Source organism: Elgaria multicarinata, chromosome 15 (genome assembly GCF_023053635.1).
Source record: "Elgaria multicarinata webbii isolate HBS135686 ecotype San Diego chromosome 15, rElgMul1.1.pri, whole genome shotgun sequence".
NCBI classification, from domain to species: Eukaryota; Metazoa; Chordata; class Lepidosauria; order Squamata; family Anguidae; genus Elgaria; species Elgaria multicarinata.
The window spans coordinates 29,039,214-29,062,851 of record NC_086185.1 but is presented as its reverse complement, the minus strand read 5'-3'; the positions used below and the strand labels follow the sequence as shown (position 1 = coordinate 29,062,851).

The 23,638-nt window shown below is 48.3% G+C and overlaps 1 protein-coding gene across 1 annotated transcript; it reads right to left on the bottom strand.

Moving 5' to 3' along the window:
* Positions 1 to 310: 310 nt before the first annotated feature.
* Positions 311 to 5,874, bottom strand: LOC134409374 (G-protein coupled receptor 12-like). The gene is made up of 3 exons (XM_063142086.1): positions 5,826 to 5,874; positions 5,281 to 5,385; positions 311 to 1,566 (listed from the first exon to the last, which is right to left on the bottom strand). The coding sequence occupies exons 1-3, from the start codon at positions 5,872 to 5,874 to the stop codon at positions 311 to 313; spliced, it is 1,410 nt and encodes a 469-aa protein (XP_062998156.1).
* Between the last annotated feature and the right edge of the window lie 17,764 nt (positions 5,875 to 23,638).

Here is a 23,638-nt window from a genome sequence, read left to right as displayed (position 1 = left end):
CCCCCTTCATCCCTCCCCCTCCTTTTTTTTAAAAAAGCCCACCCAGTGGAGTGGCGGGAGGGTGGGAAGAGGCCGCCTCCTGCCCGGCCCCTCGTGTATCTTTGATCAGAATGAAGCCACGCGTAAGGAAACAGCCGTGGGAAGGGGCCGTTTCCTTCCCTTCTTCGGAGCCGGGCTCGTTCGCCGTTGCGGTCCTCCCGAGGGCTTCTGCAAGACGAGGAGGAGGAGGAGGAGGACGAGGAGGAAGAGGAGGAGGAGGAGGAGAGGCGGCGGCGCCTGGCCTCCCCGGTGGGCGCGCGCTCCCGCCTGCTCACACGTCGCTGGGCGTCCGGGCCCTGGCGGGGCAGCCGGCCGGCCGGCAGCCGCAGCAGGCCAGCCCCAGGGCCTTCTGGATGTCCGGGTTCCTGAAGGCGTAGATGACGGGGTTGAGGAGCGAGTTGCAGGCGGCCGGCAGCGCCAGCGCGTCGGTGTAGGCGGCCGGGGAGGAGGCGTCGGCCACCAGCGCGTAGACGGCCAAGGGCATCCAGCAGAGCGCGAAGGTGCCCAGCACCAGCGCCAGCGTGGCCAGGCCCTTGCGCGGCGCCGCGGCCGGGGCGCTGGCGGCCGCCGACTGCTGCTGCACGGCGATCTGCTGCGCGTGGCGGGAGGCCACCTTGCAGATCTGCGCGTACAGCTGCAGCATCAGGCCGAAGAGCAGCAGGAAGGCCACGGCCAGCACGGCCGCGTGCGCCTTGGTGACGGGCCACAGTACGCTGCAGGCGGCGGCGCCCCCGCCGCCCCCGCCGCCCCCGCCGCCGCCCCGGCTGCCCCCGCCGCCCCCGCCGCCGGCCGCCGGGCGCAGGCAGTTCCAGCCCAGCAGCAGCGGCAGCAGCCCGGCGGCCAGGCACAGCAGCCAGAGCAGCAGCAGCGCGGCCGCCGTGCAGCGGCGCGCGCGCTCCGAGTGGTAGGTGAGCGCGTGGCGCAGCGACAGGTAGCGGTCCACCGCGATGGCCAGCAGGCTGCAGGCCGAGGCCGAGAAGGCGGCCAGCAGCAGCCCCGCGGCGCCCAGGGTGGCCGCGGCGCCCGGCGGCTGCAGCAGCAGGTAGTGCACGCCGAAGTGGGCCACCAGCCCCAGCCCGGCCAGCAGGTCGGCCAGCGCCAGGCTGCCCAGCAGCAGGAACATGGGCGCGCGCAGGCTGGGCGTGTACACCAGCACGGCCAGCACCAGCGCGTTCTCGCACGCCATCAGCGTGCCCGTGGCGCACAGCGCGATGTCCCACGGGTTGACCGCCCCCGCTGCCGCCGCCGCCGCCGCCGCGCCGCCGCCCCCCGGGCTGCCCGCGCCACCCCCGCTGCCCCCGCCGCTGCCGCCGGACGCCTCTTCTCCTGCCGCCGCCGCCGCTGCCGCTGCCGCCGCCGCAGCTCCGGGGGAGAGGTCCGACGGCCCCCCGGCGGCGGAGGAGGAGTTGGGCGGGGGCCAGATGCTGGCGAAAGGCCCGGAGGAGGCGTGGAGAAGCACCAGAAGCCGCTGCTGTTGCTGCCGCAGCTGCTCTTCCATGGCGGCGCAGCCGGTGCGGGACTGCGGATCTGCAGGGAAGGAAGAAGAAGGCACGGGAGACTGTCAGAGGGGAGAAAGGACGGCCCGGGGGTGGGTGCACGGGGCGGGGGGGGGCGGACCAGGCCCTGGGGGAGGTCGAGGGGGAGGGGGAGGGGGAGGGGCGTCGCGTGCAGTCCCCTGTCTCCCCGACATCTTGGGCCTCAACCCGGAAAGGCGATGGGAAGGTTACGAAACACCCTTGCACACGCACATCTCTGCCTCGGCATACAGCAAGGCGGCGGGGGAGTGGGTGGGTGGGTGGGGGTCAAACTCCGTGGAGGCTGGTGGCTCCCATTCCAACGGGGCTGTGAATCCATTCTGGGTTTTGATCGGAATAAGAGGTATGGTATCCAAGGCGCTGAACCTATTTGGGGAGGCGGGTTGTGGTTCAGCAGCTTGGCCTGATTAGTTCTGAAGGAAACCCAGAATGGAATCACAGCCCCACTGAAACCGGAGCCACCACCTTCCACTGACTGAAGCTCCAATGGACTGGAGGACCGAAGCGCCACATCCACACTCGCCCCTGAACCAGTCCACGGAGGGGGTGGGAATGTCAATGCCATCTGAATTTGACCCCAAACCAGCCACCCCATCCAAAGGATGGATTGCCTCCTGCAGCGAGGGTCATCCGTTTGCTGGTGGTGCAGCTAGGTGATTTTAGACCCTGGACTATATGGGTGGGGGTGGGCTGTAGACAGCCACATGTATTACTCCAGTTGTTAAGCCGACATTTCTCTCCGTCGTCCCCCACCACCATTCCACGTTTCACAACTGCTTCTACATTCCTGATACTAGAACAAGAGCGCGCACACACACACACGAGTGTGCGTAGTTTTGCATTTCAGCATCTTAAACTCTCTTAAATCACAGCCCTACAGGAATAAAATGGAGTTTGCGTCATTGGCCCCAAGCTCCGCCCATCACTACACCGCTGACACTTGCAGAGGCTCCTTCTCTGGAGTAAGAGCAGGCTGGCTTCTTGCAAGACTCCTGAAGAGAGCGCCTTAGGGCATTCTAGCGCTTTACGGTTTAGGACCATGGATAGCTCCTTTAGTGCGTTGCCTGAAGGCTCCATCAGAGGAGCGTGTTATTGCACGCTCTTCGCTGGGCACTCACGGATTTTCGCGGGTCTCTCTCATGACATCGTCTGCCTCCCTCTGCTTCTGGCCTTTTTCGCACAACAACAACACTCCCACCCCCAGTAAGTCTGACTTATTATTTTTAAAGACGGAAGTTGCCGCTATCTCCTGCTGTGTGCAGGAGAAGCAGCGGGATCAAAACAACCCACTGAATGGGCCACGTGCACGTTGTTTTCTTCCTCTTTCGAAAGAGAAAGTAAGGAGGGACAAACCAATGGGTGGAAAAGTGACGGTAAGCAAGTGTGATTTTTCCTTTGTGATGACGCTCTCAGGTGTTTGGTTTTTTTGTCCCGCATAGAAGGCCAGACTGGGCGGGAGGTGTGTGGGAGGCACACGGCATTGTGAGAGGGACCCTCGAAAACCCGTGAGTGTCCAATAACGAGTGTGCAATAAAACACCCGTTTGATGGCACTCTTTGACTGAAACCAGAGCAGATTCACAATTCCACTGAAATCAGAGCCACCAGCCTCCACTGAGTTTGGGTAGAGAGTGCTAAGCAATGCTCAGCCACCCAATGGCGGCGAGGGGTGGGGAAGGGGCTTTCCTTATCCCTGACACCCCCCAGTCCAGAGCCATCGTGTCCCCTCACCCATTGCAATTAATGCCAAAGGGACCTGGTTCCTTACAGTTGTCGTGGACTACAGTCCTCATCATCCCCAGGCAACATGAGTTGATGGGCATTTGATCTTACTGAATGGAGGGCACCAGGTTGGTAAAGCATGAAAAGACACTTTTTAACCCATCCACCCCAATTTAGTCATGATCCGTTCCCATCTTTGATTGATTGATTGATTTTCATCCCGGGTGGTGGTTTCTTTTAATACCTGCTAGTTTTCAGGAGAAATGTTTAGCAGCGGAGATTTTGTTGACTTCTCTGGCTCAGGCCCCCCCCCCCCCGGTTTTCGCATTCCCTTCCTCGTGTGTGTGTGTCCCCCACCCCCACCCCACCCGCACGCCCCGTCCCACGTTCGGGCCACTTGCCAGCCCGGTTCATCACACGGGGTTCATCACACGGCGGGGGTGCAGAGAAGCTCTTACATCATGGCTGGCTCTACCCTTGGCGCTGCGGTTACCTACGCTGGAGTGGCGGGGGCGGAGCGGGGGGGGGGGAAGAGGAGAGTGAGAGCAGAGGAGGAAAGGGAGGGAGGGAGGGAGGGAGGGACGGCGCGTCTCTTCGCCAGGGGCCTTGGCGAGGATGCAGCGGAGGCTGGTGGCTCCGAAGTCAGTGGGGCGGCGAATCCCCTCTGGGTTTCAGTCAGAACTCTAAAAGAGCTGCCCAAGGTGCTGGACCTGGAAGGTTCAGCCTTGCTTTGTTCGCTCCCTGCCTGACCAGGGCATTAAAAAACGGTGCTGGGGAGAGTGAGACCTCTCCCGTCCTGCCTCTTCTCTTGGCCGTTTCTGCACCTGCCTCCCCCCCCCCCCCAAGGATCGTCCCTGTGCATCCAAACGACACACAGGGGATCCCGGGAGCAGGCCGGCACGATCCCTCCATCTCCCTGGGATAACCCTTGGGTGTAGAAAGGGCCGCTGTCTCTCGGTCCAGGCGCCGGGGAACATGGGAAGCCCCGTCCGCCCTGCAGTGCCGGCCCTCCTTCGCCGACGGAGGAGGCGCGCGCCCAGGTCGCACGCCGACAACCGCAGGCTACTCTTCCCAGGTGCCCAAAGGCGCGATGCGCGCGTCCTTCCCGTGTCGTGTGAACCCGACGCGCTCGTGCCCACCGGCCCTTGCTCGAGCCAAGCCACTCAGTCTCGCGTGTCACATCCCAGGGTTAGGGTGGCCGGGGTGGGGGGTCACGATCCGAGGGTCACCCAAAGGTCACCGGTTGTTTGGTCCGGAAAACGTGGCGATCCAGAAAGAGGAGGGGTGGCTGGGCCGGGGTGGGGTGGGGTGGGGTGGGGCGAGGGAAGGGGGTAGGAGATCCTCCTCGGCCCCTACCACTGCGGCTGCTCGTCGTGCCACTTCGCAAAGCGTCCACGGAAAAACGCCAAGGAAAACAGCGCCAGCGAGCGAGCCCACCCACGCCGGGAGCCCTGCTGCCTTGGAGACTGCGTGCAACGCGAACGCCCCCCCCCCGCGCCCCCCCCCCCGCCATCCCTTCCTTTCTTAGCTCACTACCACGGGGGTGGGGGGCAGATTAGCTAACCAAATCATGCAACATAAAGAAACAGATATGCAGTTTTGTCGGTTCGGTTTGGGGGTTTAGGGGGTTGACGGGGTGGGGGGTTCTTTTTTTGGGGGGGTGGATTACCTTTTTTAACGCCTCTGTCAGTTTTCTCCTGCTCCTCTTTGCGAAGTCCTCCTTCAGTCCTTGCAGTCCAAGCTTCTCCCCTTGGTTAACATAGCTAATAACGTTGGCACCTAGTTGCTCTTAATATTCTTGCCCCCTTTGGGTCTGCTGATAAATCTCCCCTCTGACGTCAAAAGTCTTCAGTTATATTCATGATCAGCTCCCAAGTCTGTGAATCAGAGGAGCCTGTGATCAGAATAACAACGAGGCGTGCGGGCTCCCCCCTCCCCTTCTTCCAGATACACACACACACACACACACACACACACGTACACACGCGCGCGGGCGTCTTCTGGAATTTCATTCATAAGGATGCTGAGAGGCGGGGTCTCGTCTTCCTCCAACTCCTCCTCTCCCAAGGTCAGGAAATGCACATCGTCGCCTTTTGGGAAAGGGACAGGAGCTTTGCAGACTCTGCCCGATAAGAAATAAAAACAACACTAAATTGAATAATAATAATAATAATAATAATAATAATAATAATAATAATAATAATAGGAACTCCTTTTCATTTTACTACTGCAGCATGGAAGTGAGTTGTGGGTCATTCAACTCAACTGCACTTTGGAGATTGTGTAACTAGACCGAACTGCCTGCCTCCTTAGATCCTCCTAGGAAAAAGAACAATTCAAGGACAGCCACATTTAAACACACACACACACACACACACACCAAATTTCTAAATTAAGCGGGACACGCAATAGGCAGTACAGGTAGCTGCCTAGAGCTATGCAATTCCTGGAGCTGGAAAATCCTTTAGGGCGGAGGTGGCTCTGTATTTGGGGCAAATGGGGCGGTGAACTTCTGCCAGTCCCCACTCACTTGTGGCAGAAAAATCCTGCCTGAGCAGGTTGCTCCAATTGTCACGCATGACCTTCTACTGCCTCCTCCAACAATCTCAGTAGAATACTGAATATCTGCCCGTTGCCCCACCAGTCCCAATGGGCACCAGACACCACTGCTTTAGGGGCAACCCCCAGTCCCCGCCCCTCAACTCATCAGACCCTTGGGACTGGACAACAGGGTTGTCTGTTTACAGAACCATTTCCACTGCTTTATTTTTAAAAAAATGATGTATGGCCTCCTATGAGTTGATTTCAGTCAGTCCAATGAAAACTCATTATAGAATCAAACAACAATGGACACAACAGAAACCAGTGTTGTAGTGGTAAATTTTGAAGTGCGGGCGCTCATCATGACAGTCCCCAAGGAGAGACCCAAAAGTCCGGGCTGCTGTGTGGATCCATCTCAAGAAAACTGTCCTTGCTCTTTTCATCCCCACCAGGAGTAGTTCTTTGGGAAAGCTCATGGTCTATTGAAGACCAAGATACTGGCTTGGGATGTTCTTATGTGATGTTGTGTATAAGTAGTGCTAAGAAAGGAAGAAAGAAAGAAAGAAAGAAAGATTTTGCACCACAACATGGGAACAATGCATTGTTGCTGTGAAAATCCATCCTCCTGCATTCTGAGGAATGCTCAGAGGAGCAAGGATGGGAGTGGCAGATAATGCCAGATTTCCTCCTAATAAAAGTGGAGAGGGCTACAACACACACACACCAGCTCTGGCTCCATGACACCACTGAGCGGAATGCCAGATCCACTTAAAATTAATTGATTAAGGGCACAATCCTATATTTAGATGGGGGAGGAAAATGTCCTACAACATCCAGCATCCTTCCAGCCAGCCTGTTTTTTCTGTCTAAACTTGCAAAAGGTTGTGCCGTTAGGCTGCAATTCTATGCACGCTTTCTTGGGAATAACACTGTGGAAATTACGTCTAAGTAAACATCCATAGAGTTGTGCTGTAAAAACACCAACATTTGACCCAATGGATTAGGACAGCAGTTTGCTTTAAATTAGTGCTGTGCTGGAAATTTCGATCATTCTATTTTCAGCATTTCGTGGGTTTTTTGGGTGTGTGTGTGTGTCTTCTTTCTATTTTTCTATTTTTTAAAAAAACACAAAACCACATATACTCCCAGCACTTGCAGGAGCCTGGGAGTTCTTCATGAATGCCTACTGGAGAAGGCAAGGTCATGTGATCTCCAATAGGCATTCATGAAGAACTTCCGGGCTCCTTGAAGTACCGGGGGCATATTTTTTAAAAATGAAAGAAGACCCCCTAAACAACTGGCTACACTTTTAAAAAGTATGTGGAAATGCTGTCCTCCCCAAGGAGAAAATTCTCTGAATTTCCTCCCTTCCTGTGAAAGATGCAGAAATAATAGTGTCTCTTTCACAGGGAGAGAAAAGTTGTAGATCACAAGCTGAATATGAGCCAACAGTGTGATGTGGCTGCAAATTTATTTATTTATTTATTTATTTATTTATTTATTACATTTTTATACTGCCCAATAGCCGAAGCTCTTGCAAATGCTATTTTGGGCTGCATTAATAGAAGTATAGCTTCCAAATTGCGTGAGGTACTGGTTCCTCTCTATTTGGCCCTGGTTAGGCCTCATCTAGAGTATTGCATCCAGTTCTGGGCTCCACAATTCAAGAAGGACGCAGATAAGCTGGAGCGTGTTCAGAGGAGGGCAACCAGGATGATCAGGGGTCTGGAAACAAAGCCCTATGAAGAGAGACTGAAAGAACTGGGCATGTTTAGCCTGGAGAAAAGAAGATTGAGGGGAGACATGATAGCACTCTTCAAATACTTAAAAGGTTGTCACACAGAGGAGGGCCAGGATCTCTTCTTGGTCCTCCCAGAGTGCAGGACATGGAATCATGGGCTCAAGTTACAGGAAGCCAGATGCCAGCTGGACATCAGGAAAAACATCCTGACTGTTAGAGCAGTATGACAAAGGAACCAATGACCTAGGGAGGTTGTGGGCTCTCCCACACTAGAGGCATTCAAGAGGCAGCTGGACAACCATCTGTCAGGGATGCTTTAGGGTGGATTCCTGTATTGAGCAGGGGATTGGACTTGATGGCCTTATAGGCCCCCTCCAACTCTGCTATTCTATGATTCTATGATTCCTGAAAATAGGAGACAGGATTTAAAAGCAAATTTTCTTACATACATGTGGCTGGATACTAGAAGAGGCATTCTCCCATACTAGAAGAAGTACTTTCCCTCCTCTCTCACCCAAGGGACTGTGTCTTCTAAAATGACGGCTGGCTGCCACTGTGACTGGCAAGTACATCTTCATCTAGAGGAGTGACAGGAGCAGTTCCCTCTTTCATATGAGTGAAGGAATACCTCTTCTGGGATTATGTTTGCTGTTCCAGAGGCATGCATACTCACGTGATGCCAGAGACATTTCTTCCAGCGTGTCAAAGAAGGGGGAATGTGAAACTTTCCACCACAGGGACCACCAAGATAAATTGTCTAAAAAAAAAAAATTGATCCCCAATGTTTCTACCAAAGGTGTGGTAAGAGACTTGACTCACAATTACACCTGTAAGGAAAAAATACAATTGGGATCTATATCCATTATATTTTGTTGTTCTCTTTCAGGAATTTTGGTCAGGTAGTGTCTAGTTTTCAGGGGCCAGAGCACAAACCCAATTTCTCTTGCATATCTTGAATGTTCTTGCAAATGCAGTTCCTGAACACATTTAAAATTCATGGCTTGGCCAGGGATTCCCATTTTTTCTTCTTCTGATACCCCAGGGTGCTTAATAATCAGCACAGTCTTCCAACTATTTTTAAAATGTAGAAATCAAAGCTAATTAGTTGCTAGACATGCATTTCACTGAGGGGCGAGATGCAGCCAGTTTTCAATCCAGATTCACAGAGGCACATTGGAAGAACCACCAAGAACAGGGGCTCATCTTGAGCGCCTCTTGCAGAAATATGTCAGTGTAATCATCTGCCTCAAGAGAGGATTTCTCACTCTCTCCTCAGTCTGACACATTCTGGCATCACAATCTCGAACAGTGCTGGCACTTTTTGTAAAGTGCCGACCAGATCTGTCAGACTCTGAGGCTAAGAGGGAAATCGCACCCGTCAAAAAAACCCACCATTGGCTTCCGAATGTGACCATTTCGATCCGTGGTTGATCGAAATGCATACGTTTACTTATGAAGTGCTACTCCAGAGAAAAAGACAAAGCATGGCTTTGTGGGATTTAGCCATAGAAGGAGACGCCACAAATGACTAGATTCATGGGCTCCTTACTGCTAGTATTTCTGATAAAGAACCATGATATTGAGGTTCTTTTTCCGTCAAGAGATTTGAAGGGTAATTACTGGGAAAGGGCCTTTGTAATAGGAGCAGAGACACATTATTTGGAGGTCGAGGCAATTAATTGACTTAGGCTGCATACCTGGGACTAAGTCGAATTGAAGTAAATAGAGCTCATGTTTGAGTAGACATACATAGGGTTGCACTATAAGATATTCAATTCATGGATTAAAACTCAAGTCATTAATCAATCAGAACTTCTTTAATCTAGTGTCAGCCATAATTTATATTGACTTGAGTTGTGCGGTAACAGGTCATACTTTTAATACATGCAGTATATGTGTGTATTTGTTGAAGTTTATGTAGGGAGAGGGCCTTTTCAGTGGTGGCCCCCAAATTATGGAACTATCTCCCTGATGAGGCTTACCTGGTGCCAACATTGTTATCTTTTCGGCGCCAGGTCAAGACTTTTCTCTTCTCCCAGGCATTTAACAGCATGTGTTGAGTTTTTATCTGACCCCAGAAGAGCTTGTTTTAAATGGATATTGTCTGTTTATGCTTTTTTAATTCTGTATATCGGTGTTTAATGTTCAATGTTTTGATCTTTGTAAACTGCCCAGAGAGTTTTGGTTATGGGGCAATATATAAATGTAAATAATAATAATAATAATATAATTCTTAAACAGCCACGTTTTCACACACTCACACACACGTATTTCATATGCATGCTTTGAAACTGATATATTCAAATTTAAATAGATACCATTTTTTCTTTGCCTCGTTTTTATTTTGTTTTGTTGAAATTTCACAAGAAAAATGTTTTTTGTTTTTTTAAAAAAAGGTTGGGGTACAAAGTTGCCCTAGATGGGGTCATGGGTGGGTAACTTTGGAGGCCATTTCCCGCCATCACCACTGACCGGCCACCGACTCCTGCTGCTATGTCTGCTGTGCCACTACTAGAATACTACTAGCAAAAGACAGGAGAATAGTGATTTGCTGCCAAAATTTGGTGGCGAACTGCTCCTCCCCCCCTTTTCTCTTTAACAGCAGTGTAGCAGAGGGGAACAGGGAACAGTGATGGCCATATTGGAGAATGGCGGGGGCTGCCTGCAGTCTACAGGAAGTAGAAGTTTGTGGCTCCGATGTGAGTAGGGTGGCGATGATGATGATAATGATAGGGTGACCATATGACCAGGTTTGCCCAGATTTGTCAGGGAGGGGGAGGGGAAATCTGGATTCCCCCCCAAAGAGCAGCTCTAATGGGAATTAACAAAATGCTGATAACTCTGTCATTTTTTAAGATAAAGTCATGAAACTTAGCACAGTGGTATCTCTTAGGAAGGGCTTTAGTCATACCAAATTTGAAATAGATCCGTTCATCCATTGATTTTTTAGGAATTTTTTAAAAATTGAGGTTTTAAAATTATTATTTTTAAAATGGTCATTTTTAAAGTTAAAGAGATGAAAGTTTGTACCGTGATAGGATTTAGGTAGAGCTTTAGCCACACCAAATTTGAAACAGATCCATTCAGCCATTGAGTTTTTAGGAATTTTTTTAAAATTGAGGTTTTAAAATTATTATTTTTAAAATCATCATTTTTAAAGATAAAGAGATGAAACTTTGTACCATGATAGGATTTAGGTAGAGCTTTAGCCACACCAAATTTGAAAGAGATCTGTTCATCCATTGATTTTTTAGGATTTTTTTTAAAAAATGAGGTTTTAAAATTATTATTTTTTAAACTGTCATTTTTAAAGATAAAGAGCTGAAAGTTGGCACCATGATAGCTTTTAGGTAGAGCTTTAGCCATACCAAATTTGAAACAGATCTGGGGCCAGTAGCAAGCCCTGTTAACAACAACAGCGGCTTGTAATGAGTGAAGATACAGTCAGAAAAGATATTTGAGGGAAGGTGAGAATGTAACACACAGAGTATAGCAAAAGCTTCAAAGTACAGCAAAACCTACAAAAGTAGGAGTGAGTGAAGTTAATTTCAGATACATTGAATCTCTCACTTGTTCTTTATTTCAGTGATTTTAACATTAAGATGTTATGTAGAACAGATTTGTCTTAAAAGTGTGCTGTAAAATCAGACATGTGACCAAGGCTATGTTCGGGTGGGCACGCCCCCTTGGTACTGGACACGCTCCCTTGGAGGCGACCATGTTGTCCTCTTTTTTGGTTTCCAAAATATGGTCACCCTAGATAATGATCTACATTTATATACCGCCCCATAGCTGAAGCTTTACAAAGATTAAAAGACTGAACTTTAAAAATCAATAAACAAAATTTAAAACCATAAAAACAGCTAACATTTAAAATGATTTTTAAACCCTCAGCCAGGCCCGAGATAGTTCTGGAATCAGTTAAAACTCAACATGTGCTATTATAATGCCTGGGGGAAAAGAAACGTCTTGACCTGGCACTGAAAAGATAACAATGTTGGCGCCAGGCACGCCTCATCAGGGAGATTGTTCCATAATTGAGGGGGCCACCACAGAGAAGGCCCTCTCCCTTGATGCCGTCCTCCAAGGTTCCCTCGGAGGAGGACCTTAGAGGTTGAGCGTAGTGTACGGTTAGAAGTGTTCTGTCAGGTATTGCAGTCCCACAGTCAGAATCAGTCAGCCCTTTAAAGGAGCTATCCAAGGTGTCTATGCGTCCTGATTCCTATGTGCCAGGATAAAAGGCTGTATCCCTATGTACACCAATTACAGGGGGACATGGGTGGGAGGTTGTTGTTGCCCTCATATCCTGCTTATGGGTTTCCCGTGGGCAGCTGGATGGCCGCTGAGTGAACTGAACATTGGTATCGATGGACCCAGCACAGCTGTTCTTATGCTCTTATGCCAGATTCAGGAGAAGCACCTTTGATGCATTTGGTGCGAGGAGTGTTGAAGCAGAGATGGGGGGACACAGACACAGCTGCGCATCTTGACAGGGGAAAGCTGATGGCAGAACTGGGTTGTCAGCGAGGGTTAATGCAAAGTAACAACGAGGGAGGACCTCAATCCTTCCCATGGCTACATGGGGGGGGGGGGAGAGGGGGGGCGATCTGGCTTTCATAACGCTCTGCTTTGACAATTATAGCAGCATCCTATCTCGTCTAAGAATAGTGCGGGCTTTTTATTCCTCTCCTCTCCTCCCCTCCCTCACCCACTTGCATTTTCGGGTTTCTGGCATTTGAGAGAAAGACAAAAACAGTGTCAGGAGACCTTCAACGGCACAGCTGTCGCCTTTGCCTGGTGAGAGTTGGAGCGAAATGCCTTCGGAAGCCAGCGCTGATGCTTATGGTTGCAGAAGGAAAGTTAATTTGAATAATGATACGCCATTACAGACAGTTAGGCACTTCCGCTCCAAGGAGCTCAGGGCGCAAAGGCAAAACTGTAACAGTCCTCAGAGTAGAGTTGCTAGGTTCAGAGGCCTGCGGCAGAACCTGGACCAGGGTACCTAGCCAGTGGGCACAGTGGAAGCCGTGTCAGTGGGGTGATGAAGCCATTCTGGGTTTCAATCAGTACCAGCCAGAATGCTCAAGGAGTTCCCAGCAGCACAACCAGAGTGTTGTGTTTCTCCAAACCTCCCGCCTTCTTGGGAGACAGTAACGAGGCCTGCTAAGTAATCCATGAAGTTTTATTAAGGCAATAAACATCTCTTCCCACCTTAAGAGAGTCCAATCTCTTGGAACTTTCCCCTAGGCAAAACTGTGCAAGCTAAGTGAGACAGTTGTCCTTTCAAGAAGAATGGAAAGTCTTTTCTCAAGACGCATTGACTTCAGAGAGACTAGTTCTGAGGCGGGTTCTGACGCAATGCCAGCCGGGCTGACTTTCTCTCACCTTCCTTTCACTCTGCCTGTTTTAGTCTGCAGTGTACTCTAGGATTGGCTAATCTGCCCATGCTTTCTCCTTCGGAAGAATGTTGGCTTCCCACTGACAGTGAATTATTTGCCCTTGATGAGATAAGCTCTGGAGAGGGTTCACTCCCAGCTGGTGAAGAGCCCGTGAGAGCTTCCTCCCCCACTGGTGCAGGCTGGCCTGTTTCTGGCGCCGGCTCCTCTACTTCAGAGTCTGATTCTGATTGATTACCTGGAACACCTTCTTCCAACCCAGGGGGAGCAGGGCTAGACATGACACCAAGAAGGGAACCTGGCCACAATCCACCTTGAGAAACTCAGAAGGAAGGAAGCTCCCCTGCCCCATACACCCCCCGGTGCTGCTACTCAAGGAAGCCATTGAGGGATGCATGAAGGGAAGAGCCCTTTGCACAGCAAACTACTCTTCATCATGTGGGAGAGGGGATGGGTGAGAAATGTGATGGGTATGCGTTTTAATGCAGGAGGTCAGGGCAAGGGTCTGTTGGGTTCCCCCCTCCTGAGGTCATAGGACTATCAACACCCTCGCAGGGGTGGGGGTGGGCATCCAGAATATCCCACAATCCCTGGGGTGCTATAGGATTGGTCTGTTAAAGGATTTTTCCCCTTAAATATAAACTGCTTAAAGATGTTTTTAAAATATGGTAAGCAGTGCACAAATCTATAAAAGAAATAAAAGAGAACACAGCATCATTTGGTATTATCTTAATCCCTGTCAATATAGGATATGACCTTTGATGCCCATTCAGTGGGGGGTGGGGTGGCTCTGATGTCAGTGGGGAAGTGGATCCGCTCCGGGTTTCAGTCAGAACCAGTCAGGACTTTAAAGGTGCTGTCCACAGTGCAAAGCAGGGATTTGATAAAGCAGCACCTTGGACAATTCCTTGAGAGTTCTGATTGCTTCTAACTGGAAACCGGAGGTGATGCCTGGCCTGTTGACAACAGAGCCACCAGCCTCCATGTGGTACGGGCCTTCCAAGTTATTGATGAGGAGCCTGGGAAAAGAAAAGAGGTGGCAACCCTGATACAGCAGTAGCCGGGTGAGATGCTCAGGAACACAGACCCAGGACTAAACACTCTGCGTCCTCCATCTGAAAAGACCGACCTGTCAGTTCAGTGTCTCCCACATTTCATTTCTTTAAACTCTCCATTCTTTCCACCCGGAATATGGAGACATTTGGTGCTCAATTCGGATCAAAACCAAACAGAAACAAAACCCTTCCCACGCCTGGTGCTATTGCTCTCCTGTCCCACTTGTGAGCGTCGTCCTTCAGGCATCTGGTTGGCTGCTGTAGGAAAGGGAAGTAAGACTAGGCCGGCCTTTGGGCTGACGCAGCCGGGCTCTTCTTGTGTTCTTAAACTGGATGGAAATACAACCTTTTCACTCTCTTTGGCTGCAAATGCACGGCTCTACATTCACTCCGTTACTACGTCAGGGCCTCTGGGTAACAGAAAATGCAGCCTGACTTGATGTGATGGCTCTATTTATAGAATATACACCTCTCCAGTGTCTTTGCCGCCTCCATCCCCACAGGTTGGCCTCTTCCCTCTCCTCCTTGCAGTCTCCTCCTCCCTCTTTTCAGAAGCTATTTTTCTAGCTGTCATTGCTAGAAGTGTTCTTTGGGCTTTGCCGGCCAGGGTCACAGCCCTCCAAGGGACGCTGAAAGCCATACTCACCCACACAAAAAAGGCGCTTTCAAAACGCTGCGTTCAAATAGAGTGGGACCATTCCTGCTGCTGCTGGTGGGGTCTCTAATTTAGCTCCTGAGCTCTTATTCATCTCAACAGTGCAAGTGGCAGGGAAAGCCACATTGGCTGACGCTCCCTGCCTCCCCCGCCTTTTGCTGAGTGAAAGCTCCAATGGAACAAACATCAAATCCACAACCCCTTCCTCTCCTCACGCGTCTGTCAAGCACCGCTCCCGCGCTGCCCAAATTCTCTCCCTCTCACAGGCACACACCAGAAGAGATCCTGGCTGTCTTTTGTGGGTTGCTTGAATTGGGCTCTTTCAAATGAACAAAGGCCACCTTGGTTTGAGAGATGGGGAAGATGGAACCCCGGCTTGCTTTTTTGCAGCACAGCTAGAAGAAAGAAAGAAAGAAAGAAAGAAAGAAAGAAAGAAAGAAAGAAAGAAAGAAAGAAAGTTGTTGACACACCCAGCGTTCTCTTTTTACTCGGTTTCATTCCCAAGTACTCGCAGAATTGGCCAAGGGCCACAGCAGGATTCTCTGTGCGCTTTGCCAGCTCATCTGGACAAAGAAGCAACAGCACCTGGCAAAGCACGCAGAGAATCCCGCTCTGGCCCCTGGCCAGTTCTGCAGGTAGAGCCAGGGCCGGTGCCAGACTATTTTGCGCCCTAGGCAAGGTGAGCTACTTTCACCCCCCCCCCAAAATGCCAACTTTGATTTTTAAGAACAGATGTTTCCTGGAAAAAATAAGAAGCACAAAACTTGAAACTGCTAAATTTATTTTAAAGTACAAGAAATACGTCATGCCAATTATAGCAAATTGGAAAGGAACATCTATGGGTCTAAAATGCATTATTTAATAGGAATATCACCTCCAAATCATCCCCCCAACTCACACACGCAAGTGCACACACACACACTCAGCATCACTCACTCCAAACAAACACACGCATGAACACATGCATTCACTCAAAGACCCCATGCATGTACCCCATTTACCCATACATTCTCTCTCTCTCTCTCTCTCTCTCTCTCTCTTCCAGGCGCGTTCCAGAAGTCTGAACGTGGAGCTACCCCACCCCCACCCCAGTGTCCCTGGCTTTGCTTCGGCTGGGCGGGCGCGGGGCGCCATCTCACCCACCCAGGCCCAGCTGAATCCTCAGACCGGGCTGGCTCACAGCCAACGTGCGTGAGTATTGCGCTGTGCCCGGCACCCTTCTTAGCTTGGTGCTCTAGGTGGCCGCCTGAGTGGCCTCTATGGTAGCACTGGCCCTGGGTAGAGCCGATGGCCTCTTTGAGCTGTCCAGTCCCATGCTCAGAAGTCAGCCCAGCTGAAGGCCCAGCTGAAGGCTAGTCATTTATTCTTCATCAGATGCAACATGGAAAATTCCTTTCCCCAGGACACAACACACCTCACTTGCCATCTTTAAAAAACAGAGCAGACTTTAAGGCAGAGAACCTTGTTCAGTCAGTGGCTGGAGAGTTTTAGGAAGCTATTTAGGATGCCCATTATCCTTTCCCAGCCTGGTGCCCTCCAGACGGGACAATTCCCATTAGCCCAGCTGTAATCCAACACACTTGGAAGGCACCAGGTTGGGGAAGACAGCTCCAAGCTTACTATAATGCTTTTATAGAGAAAATGGTCATAAGATCTCAAATGAACCGGTTGGAGATGTCTGTATGTCTGTATGTCATCTTGGATTGTCCCATTCTGCCTAATCACATCTATGGACTGCAGCTTATTCAGCAAAAGCATTTTTTCATGTCTATTGGATGCTGCAATGTCTCTTTAATAAGGGATTGTCTAATTCAGCTAATTGCTGGCAGTGCAATGCGGCTAATGCTTCTTTTAACCCTATGTTTTAGCAATGTCTAGTGCTTGCTTCTTTTTGTGGTGAGGTTATTATACAAATAAATTTTGCACTGGAATAGTCTTTAATATTCACTGATGTGCACAGTCTTTTAAATTATTTACTTGGGTCATGTAAATTAGCAAATAGTCAGATTATTTATTTATTTATTATTTATTCACAATATTTATATACCACTCCCCATTGAAAATTTCAATGGATTCTCTGTGCCGTTTTGGCAGCCAAAAGACTGATAATCCAATATTGGAAGAATAAATGCTCACCTCCTATAATGCAATGGATTGAGGACCTTATAATGCTTTCAACATTTGAGCAGGTGGAGTATAGACACCAAGCACGAAAAGGAGGAAAACCCCGTAGGGGAGTAAAAAATAAGCCAAAATCAAGGGCGGAACCAAGGAATCTTCTGCAATAATATTATTAGTAAAAAGTTTATTAAAGTGCCAGGTGGCTACGCGTTTCGAACACGGTTGCGTTCTTCCTCAGGGCTTTATAACATTAGTGCAGTTGTCTGCAGAAGTTGCTAGGCCAAATCCAGGTGGGAACTGGGCTCCCATTGCAGCAGAAAGATCCACGGCCAGTTTACCTTTCAAAATGACATCTGTTTTTGCCCTTAGTCATTAATGCCCTCTTTAGCTGTGTTTATCCCTTATCACGAGAAACCATATGTGTGAAGCTGAAATATTTCCCCCCCTTCTATTTCCAAGGAGATTGCAGTGAACGATCACTATAGCAACAAGCAATCTGCCTTTGTTCAGCAACTGACTCATCAAATATGATTGCATTGATCTAACTAACTGGAGTGGCCGTGACATGTCACTCCAACCAAGTAGTAGCTGACCTTTGGGTTTTCTCTGACTTGGTCCAGAAATGTGTGGGATGATCTTACTCCTTTTCTTCTTGACTCAAAGGCATACCCTAAAACCAACCCAAGTGATCAGAAAAGGTTAAGACATTTAGCATCCTAAAGTCTACACTAAGGGTCAAGTCACAGAAAACGGGAGGACTTTTTGGCCTTTCTGGAAATGAGTTGTTTCAGCTGAGCTCTAGTTTCTGAGCTTCTATAAGGCATGGGTGGCAACTTGTAACAGACATGTTCCCCCCAATTACTCCTCATCAGAGAAAACCCTCCTCCTCCTCCTCCTCCTCCTCTTAAAAACTAGCATAAAACGTGGAACAGCCTGCTCCTCAGCAACAGAACAGAAACCTGGCTGTTATGGAGGCAGGATGGAAATGACCCACTGGGTTTGGATAGTTGGTGCTTTCATGCTCCTTTCCAATCAGCAGTTTATGCCCACATTCAGTTCAGCAATGGGACACTTCACATCTGTATCATCTGCACGTGGAGTCACCAGCTGACTACGTGGTTGCCAGATGTGTTTATGTCCAACAGTGGGGGAATTTGGACCACTTGCCAGAATTTGTTTTATTTAGAATGTTCTGTCTGTCTATTTATCTGTCTCTGAATACTGCTACCAATACTACAAGAAGGGTGAGCAAGAAATTCCTCCTCCTTCTCCAGTACAGTTTCATGAAGGATAGTATATAGAGAATCTCTAAAAATACAGAAATTATTTGGTTAATTGGCACATATGTTTAATTTGAACAGGCAGTTTGCTGCTGCTGCTATTGTTCCAAAGATGAACAAATTGCCTATTCAAATCAGTAAAACATAAAAGCCGATTAACCAAGGTTAGATCCACATCTAGTCATTCTTAGAGTAGTCCCACTGAAATCAAGAGGACTTAAGGGGCTCCTGCAAAGGCAAGTCCTGTCTCACTAATCTACTAGAATTCTTTGAGAGTGTCAACAAACATGTAGACAGGGGTGATCCGGTGGGACATTGTTCACTTGGATTTCCAAAAGGCTTTTGATAAAGTCTCCCACCAAAGTCTCCTGAACAAACTCAGCAGTCATGGAATAAGAGGAGAGGTCCTCTGATGGATCAGTAACTGGTTAGAGAAGAGAAATCAAAGAGCAGGAATAAATGGTCAATTCTCACAATTCTCACAATAGTGGGGTCCCACAGGGATTGGTATTGGGACCAATTTTTTTCCAACTTGTTCATAAATGATCTGAAATTAGGAGTGAGCAGTGAAGTGGCCAAGTTTGCCGATGACACCAAATTATTTAAGGTTGTTAAAACACAAAGAGATTGTGAAGAGCTCCAAAGAGATCTCTCCAAGCTGGAAGAGTGGGCATCCAAATAGTAGATGCCGTTCAATGTAAGCAAGTGTAAGGTGATGCATGTTGGGGCAATAAAAACCAACTTCAAGTATAACATAACGGAATCTGAGCTGGCAGTGACTGAACAAAGAAGAGATCTTGGGATTGTGGTGGACAGCTCCATGAAAATGTCCACCCAGTGTGCAGCCGCTGTCAAGAAGGTAAACTCCACGTTAGGCATTATAAGAAAAGGAACTGAGAATAAAACGGCCAGTATCGTACTGCCCTTATACAAATCTATGGTGCGGCCACACTTAGAATACTGTGTACAGTTCTGGTCACCACACCTAAAAAAAAAAAGATATAATAGAGCTCGGGAAAGTGCAGAAAAGGGCAACTAAAGTGATTAAGGGGCTGGAGCATCTCCCCTAGGAGGGAAAGTTACATCAACTGGGACTGTTTAGCTTGGAAATAAGGAGGCTAAGGGGAGACATGATAGAGGTGTACAAAATTCTGCATGGTGTGGAGAATGTGGACAGGGAGACATTTTCCTCCCTCTTTCAAAATACTAGAACCCAGTGGGCTCATTCCATGAAGCTGATTGGTTGGAGATCCAGGATAGATAAAAGGAAGGACTTCTTCACACATCACATAATTAAAATATGGAACTCACTACCACAGGATGTCTTTATGGCTTTAAAATGGCTTTAAAACAGGGTTGGATAAATTCTTGGAGAAGGCTATCAATGGCTACTAGTATTTGAGGCAGTAAGCCTGTGTGCACCAGTTGCTAGGGAACATGGGTGGGAGGGTACTGTTCCACCATGTCCTGCTTGTTCATCCCTGGCATACAGCTGCTTGGCCGCTGTGTGAACAGAGTGCTGGATTAGATGAACCCTTGGTCTGATCCAGCATCAGGGCTCTTCTTGTGTTCTTAAGTTTGTAATGATTAACTTGAATCCCACTTATTTCAATGGTCCTACTCGGATGCAGGCACAGCATCGCTGGCCATTGGCAGCAGGCTGGCAAAATGTTTGCAGCTGCTCCTGGCATCATTTCAACCCAATATATAATTCCCAACTAGATGAAAAGTCACTGATCCATCAGTAATAGCCGTGCGTAGATGCATGATGCTGCAACTGTCCCTGACCTTTTCTCACAGTCATCTGACATGCTGATTATGAACATCTTCGTTTGGAGAGCTCCAGATCCCATTCACCATTATAAAAAGATATCATCATCATCATCATCATCATATTATTATTATTATTATTCATCACAACAACAAACAATTATTTAGACCCAGCTGTATCTTAAAGAGGCACAGTTGGCTTTGTGTTTCTAATTGCTGGTCAACATTACCACCTAGTGATGATCGCTCTGAACGTTAGAACTGAGGGATTCAGAAATGGGGCTTGGCTCTTAATGGGTTTGTCATAGCACTCTACCAGACTTCACCAACGCAGCCGTCCCCTGCCTTTCCAAATCCAAACTTTCAGTGCGGGCAAAATTTAAGATGTAGGAAATGGGTATGTGCTAAGAGATATATGTTAGAAATGTACAGTATCCACTTCTTTAATAATACTTATTGGTATGATATTAAAATATATAAATAAGTAGTCCATGACGGGGGGATCCATTTTGTATCATTTTCTACTAGATGAACACAATTATTTGATTATTTATTTATTTATTTATTACATTTCTATACCGCCCAATAGCCAGAGCTCTCTGGGCGGTTCACAAAAATTAAAACCATTCAAAGTATAAAACAACAGTATAAAACCATAATATAAAATACAATATAAAAGCTCAACCAGATAAAAACAGCAGCAATGCAAAATTACAAATTTAAAACACCAAGTTAAAATTCAGGATTACTGCCTGAATGTTCAGGATTACTGCCTGATCAACAAATGTGTGTTTCTGCGCCTGTAGTCAAGGCTGTGTACGTTAAGAACATAAGAACATAAGTGCCCTGATGCTGGATCAGACCAAGGGTCCATCTAGTCCAGCACTCTGTTCACACAGGGGCCAACCAGCTGTCGACCGGAACTCACAAGCATGACACAAGTGCAACAGCACCCTCCCAACCTATGTTCCCCAGCAACTGGCGTATACAGGCTGCCTCGGATACTGGAGGTAGCACATAGCAATCACATTAGTAGCCATTGATAGCCTTCTCCTCCAGGAATTTATCCAACCCCCTTTTAAAGCCATCCAAACTGGTGGCCATCGCCACATCTTGTGGTAGCGAATTCCATAGTTTAACTATGCACTGTGTGAAGAAGTCCTTCCTTTTATTTGTCCTGGATCTCCCACCAATCAGCTTTATGGGATGACCCCACTGGGTTCTAGTATTTGGAGGGTGAAAAATGTCTCCGTATTCACATTCTCCACACCATGAAGAATTTTGTACACCTCCATCATGTCTCCCCTTAGCCTCCTTTTTTCCAAGCTAAACAATCCCAGTTGATGTAGCCTTCCCTCATAGGGGAGATGCTCCAGCCCCTTAATCATTTTAGTCACCTTTTTCTGCACTTTCCCCAGCTCTATAATATCCTTTTTTAGGGGTGGTGACCAGAACTGTGCACAGTATTCTAAGTGTGGTTGTACCATAGATTTGTACAAGGGCAGTATGATCCTGGCCGTTTTATTCTCAGTTCCTTTTCTTATAATGTCTAACATGGAGTTTGCCTTCTTGACAGCGGCCGCACACTGGGTGGACATTTTCATCGAGCTGTCCATCACAATCCCAAGATCTCTTTCTTGTTCAGTCACCATCAGCTCAGATCCCATCAGGTTATACTTGAAGTTGGGTTTCTTTGCCCCAACGTGCAGCACCTTACGTTCTGCACTAAAAGAAAAGAAAAAGTGGAATTCTGTGGCTTTGATGAATTAAACAAAGGCACGGAGCCATCCTGCGCACGCCTGCTCAGAGGTATGCCCATTGAGTCGACTGGGACTTACACCCAAGTAAACGTGTATACGATTGCAGCCTATGCCCATGAGCAGTGACCATCCCTGAATTAACCATTTTATGGCCACTGTACTACATACCTGCCCAGCCCAGAACTACATGTTACGGCTTGAATATGGCCCGTGCTGACGGCAGAAGCCCCAAGACTCTTTTTCTCTGCTCTGTGACCTATATTTCGTAAGGCAAAGGGCATGCTAAAAGGTGATGTCATTGGGATTCCCTCCTGCCCCTCCCCTCCCTTTCCTCACCCTTATTTCCATGTCACCAGCTGTTGCTTGCAAGGGTGGGGAAACTCAGAATGGGTGGACATCACGGGATGCCTTTTGTATTATGGGGTTATGAGCGTTTTATTGCTTATGCTCATTATTCCCCACTTATGGATGTTTGCGGGTTCTTTTGACGACGGCATCTGCCTCCCATGCATCTCCCGCTCCTTCTTGCCTTCTTTCCATCCCAATATAGACCCCTTTAAATCCGATTTTTTACAAATGAAATGTGCCGCCATTTCCTGCTGTGTGCAGGAAAAGCGGCACAATAAAAACAGCCACTGAATGGGCCACATGGTCAGGCCTAGCCAGTTGAATTTTAAGATGCCTTTTTAATAATGTGCTGCTTTTAATAATGTATTAGTTTTAAATGTTTTAATTAGTTATATGTATTTTATGGTGTCTGCATTTGTGTTGTACCCCGCCTCGATCCAGAAGGAGAGGTGGGTAACAAACAAACAAACAAATTATTGTTGTTGTTGTTGTTGTTGTTGTTGTTGTTGTTTACTGCCTCTTTCTTCCTCTGTGTGAAGAAAGAGGAAGTATTGTTGGACAGAAGCGGGGGGGGGAAGCGATGGTAAGGAAACGCAATTCCCCCCCCCCCAGTTAGGAGATGCATTTTAACCTTTGAGAATTGCGGGGTGGGGGGTGGGGGTAGAGGAGACTGCACAAAAATTAGAAAATCACCAGTCAATTTTGGGGGGAAAGGGAAGGGGGCTTTGGATCCGAAGTGAGGCGGAATTGTCCTGCATATCTAATGTTCACCAACCCCTGTCCTAAGTCTGAAAACAGGACTGGTTTCATACACCACCAGGTAGCTGACGCATTCGAAGAGTGAACGTGCTGATTGGTTGTAGGGCCTCTGGGCAAACCTTAACCAGAAGAACAGAGAACCCTTCCAGATTACACAGTTTGCATCACGGATGTCTTATGTGCAGCATGTAAGAGTCACTGCATCCTCCAGGTGGGCTGCTGCAACCTTTAAAAGAGACAAACGCCCCAGCCATTTGCACGGGTGAAAGCAGGAAGGGACAAACCGAACGCAGCTGGCTATTCAGGTCCAAAGGCCAGCTTTGAATAGCAGCCTGCTGCGGACTTGCACCGCAATATTCCAGACAGGAAAATATTCTGCTATTTTTAGGCTTCCTGTTATCTTAGGAGGGAGAAAAGAAAAATAACAACCCGTAGCATTTATTTATTTATTTATTTATTTATTTATTGCATTTCTATACCACTCAATAGCCAAAGCTCTCTGGGTGGTTCACGAAAATTAAAACCATAAAGTATCTAAACAGAGAAGTATCTGAGATTGATGCCAATTATATAAATGGAGTCCTGGGGGCAAGTGTGTGTGTGTATGGGGGGACCTTACAGGACAAGGGTTAAAAGCCAGCATTTAGGTCACACAGGTCTGTCTGTGCTCTTTACTGCCTGCTCTGAGTATCAGCAGCTCTTCATGGACCCAGGCAGGGCTCTCTCCATGGCTACCTGAGAACTTTTAAGACAACGGTGCAGAACTTGGTGAGCCACTACAACTCCCATCATCCCTGAAAGTTGGCCATGCTGGCTAGTGCTCCTTAACCAGATGAACTGGAGAATGAAGCTGGGGATTTTTCAGTACACAGAAGGTGTCCCATCACTGAGCTATAGCAAAATGTCTCCACTTCTCA

Bases quoted from the DNA above. Each gene is read 5' to 3' on its own strand.
- LOC134409374 (XM_063142086.1), bottom strand. From the start codon at position 5,874: ATGCGTGACAATTGGAGCAACCTGCTCAGGCAGGATTTTTCTGCCACA. The intron at 5,386-5,825 runs GTGAGTGGGGAC...CTTTCCCAAAAG, and splicing joins GCAGGATTTTTCTGCCACAA to GCGACGATGTGCATTTCCTG. The intron at 1,567-5,280 runs GTGTGTACGTGT...CCTTCCCTGCAG, and splicing joins TCCAGAAGACGCCCGCGCGC to ATCCGCAGTCCCGCACCGGC.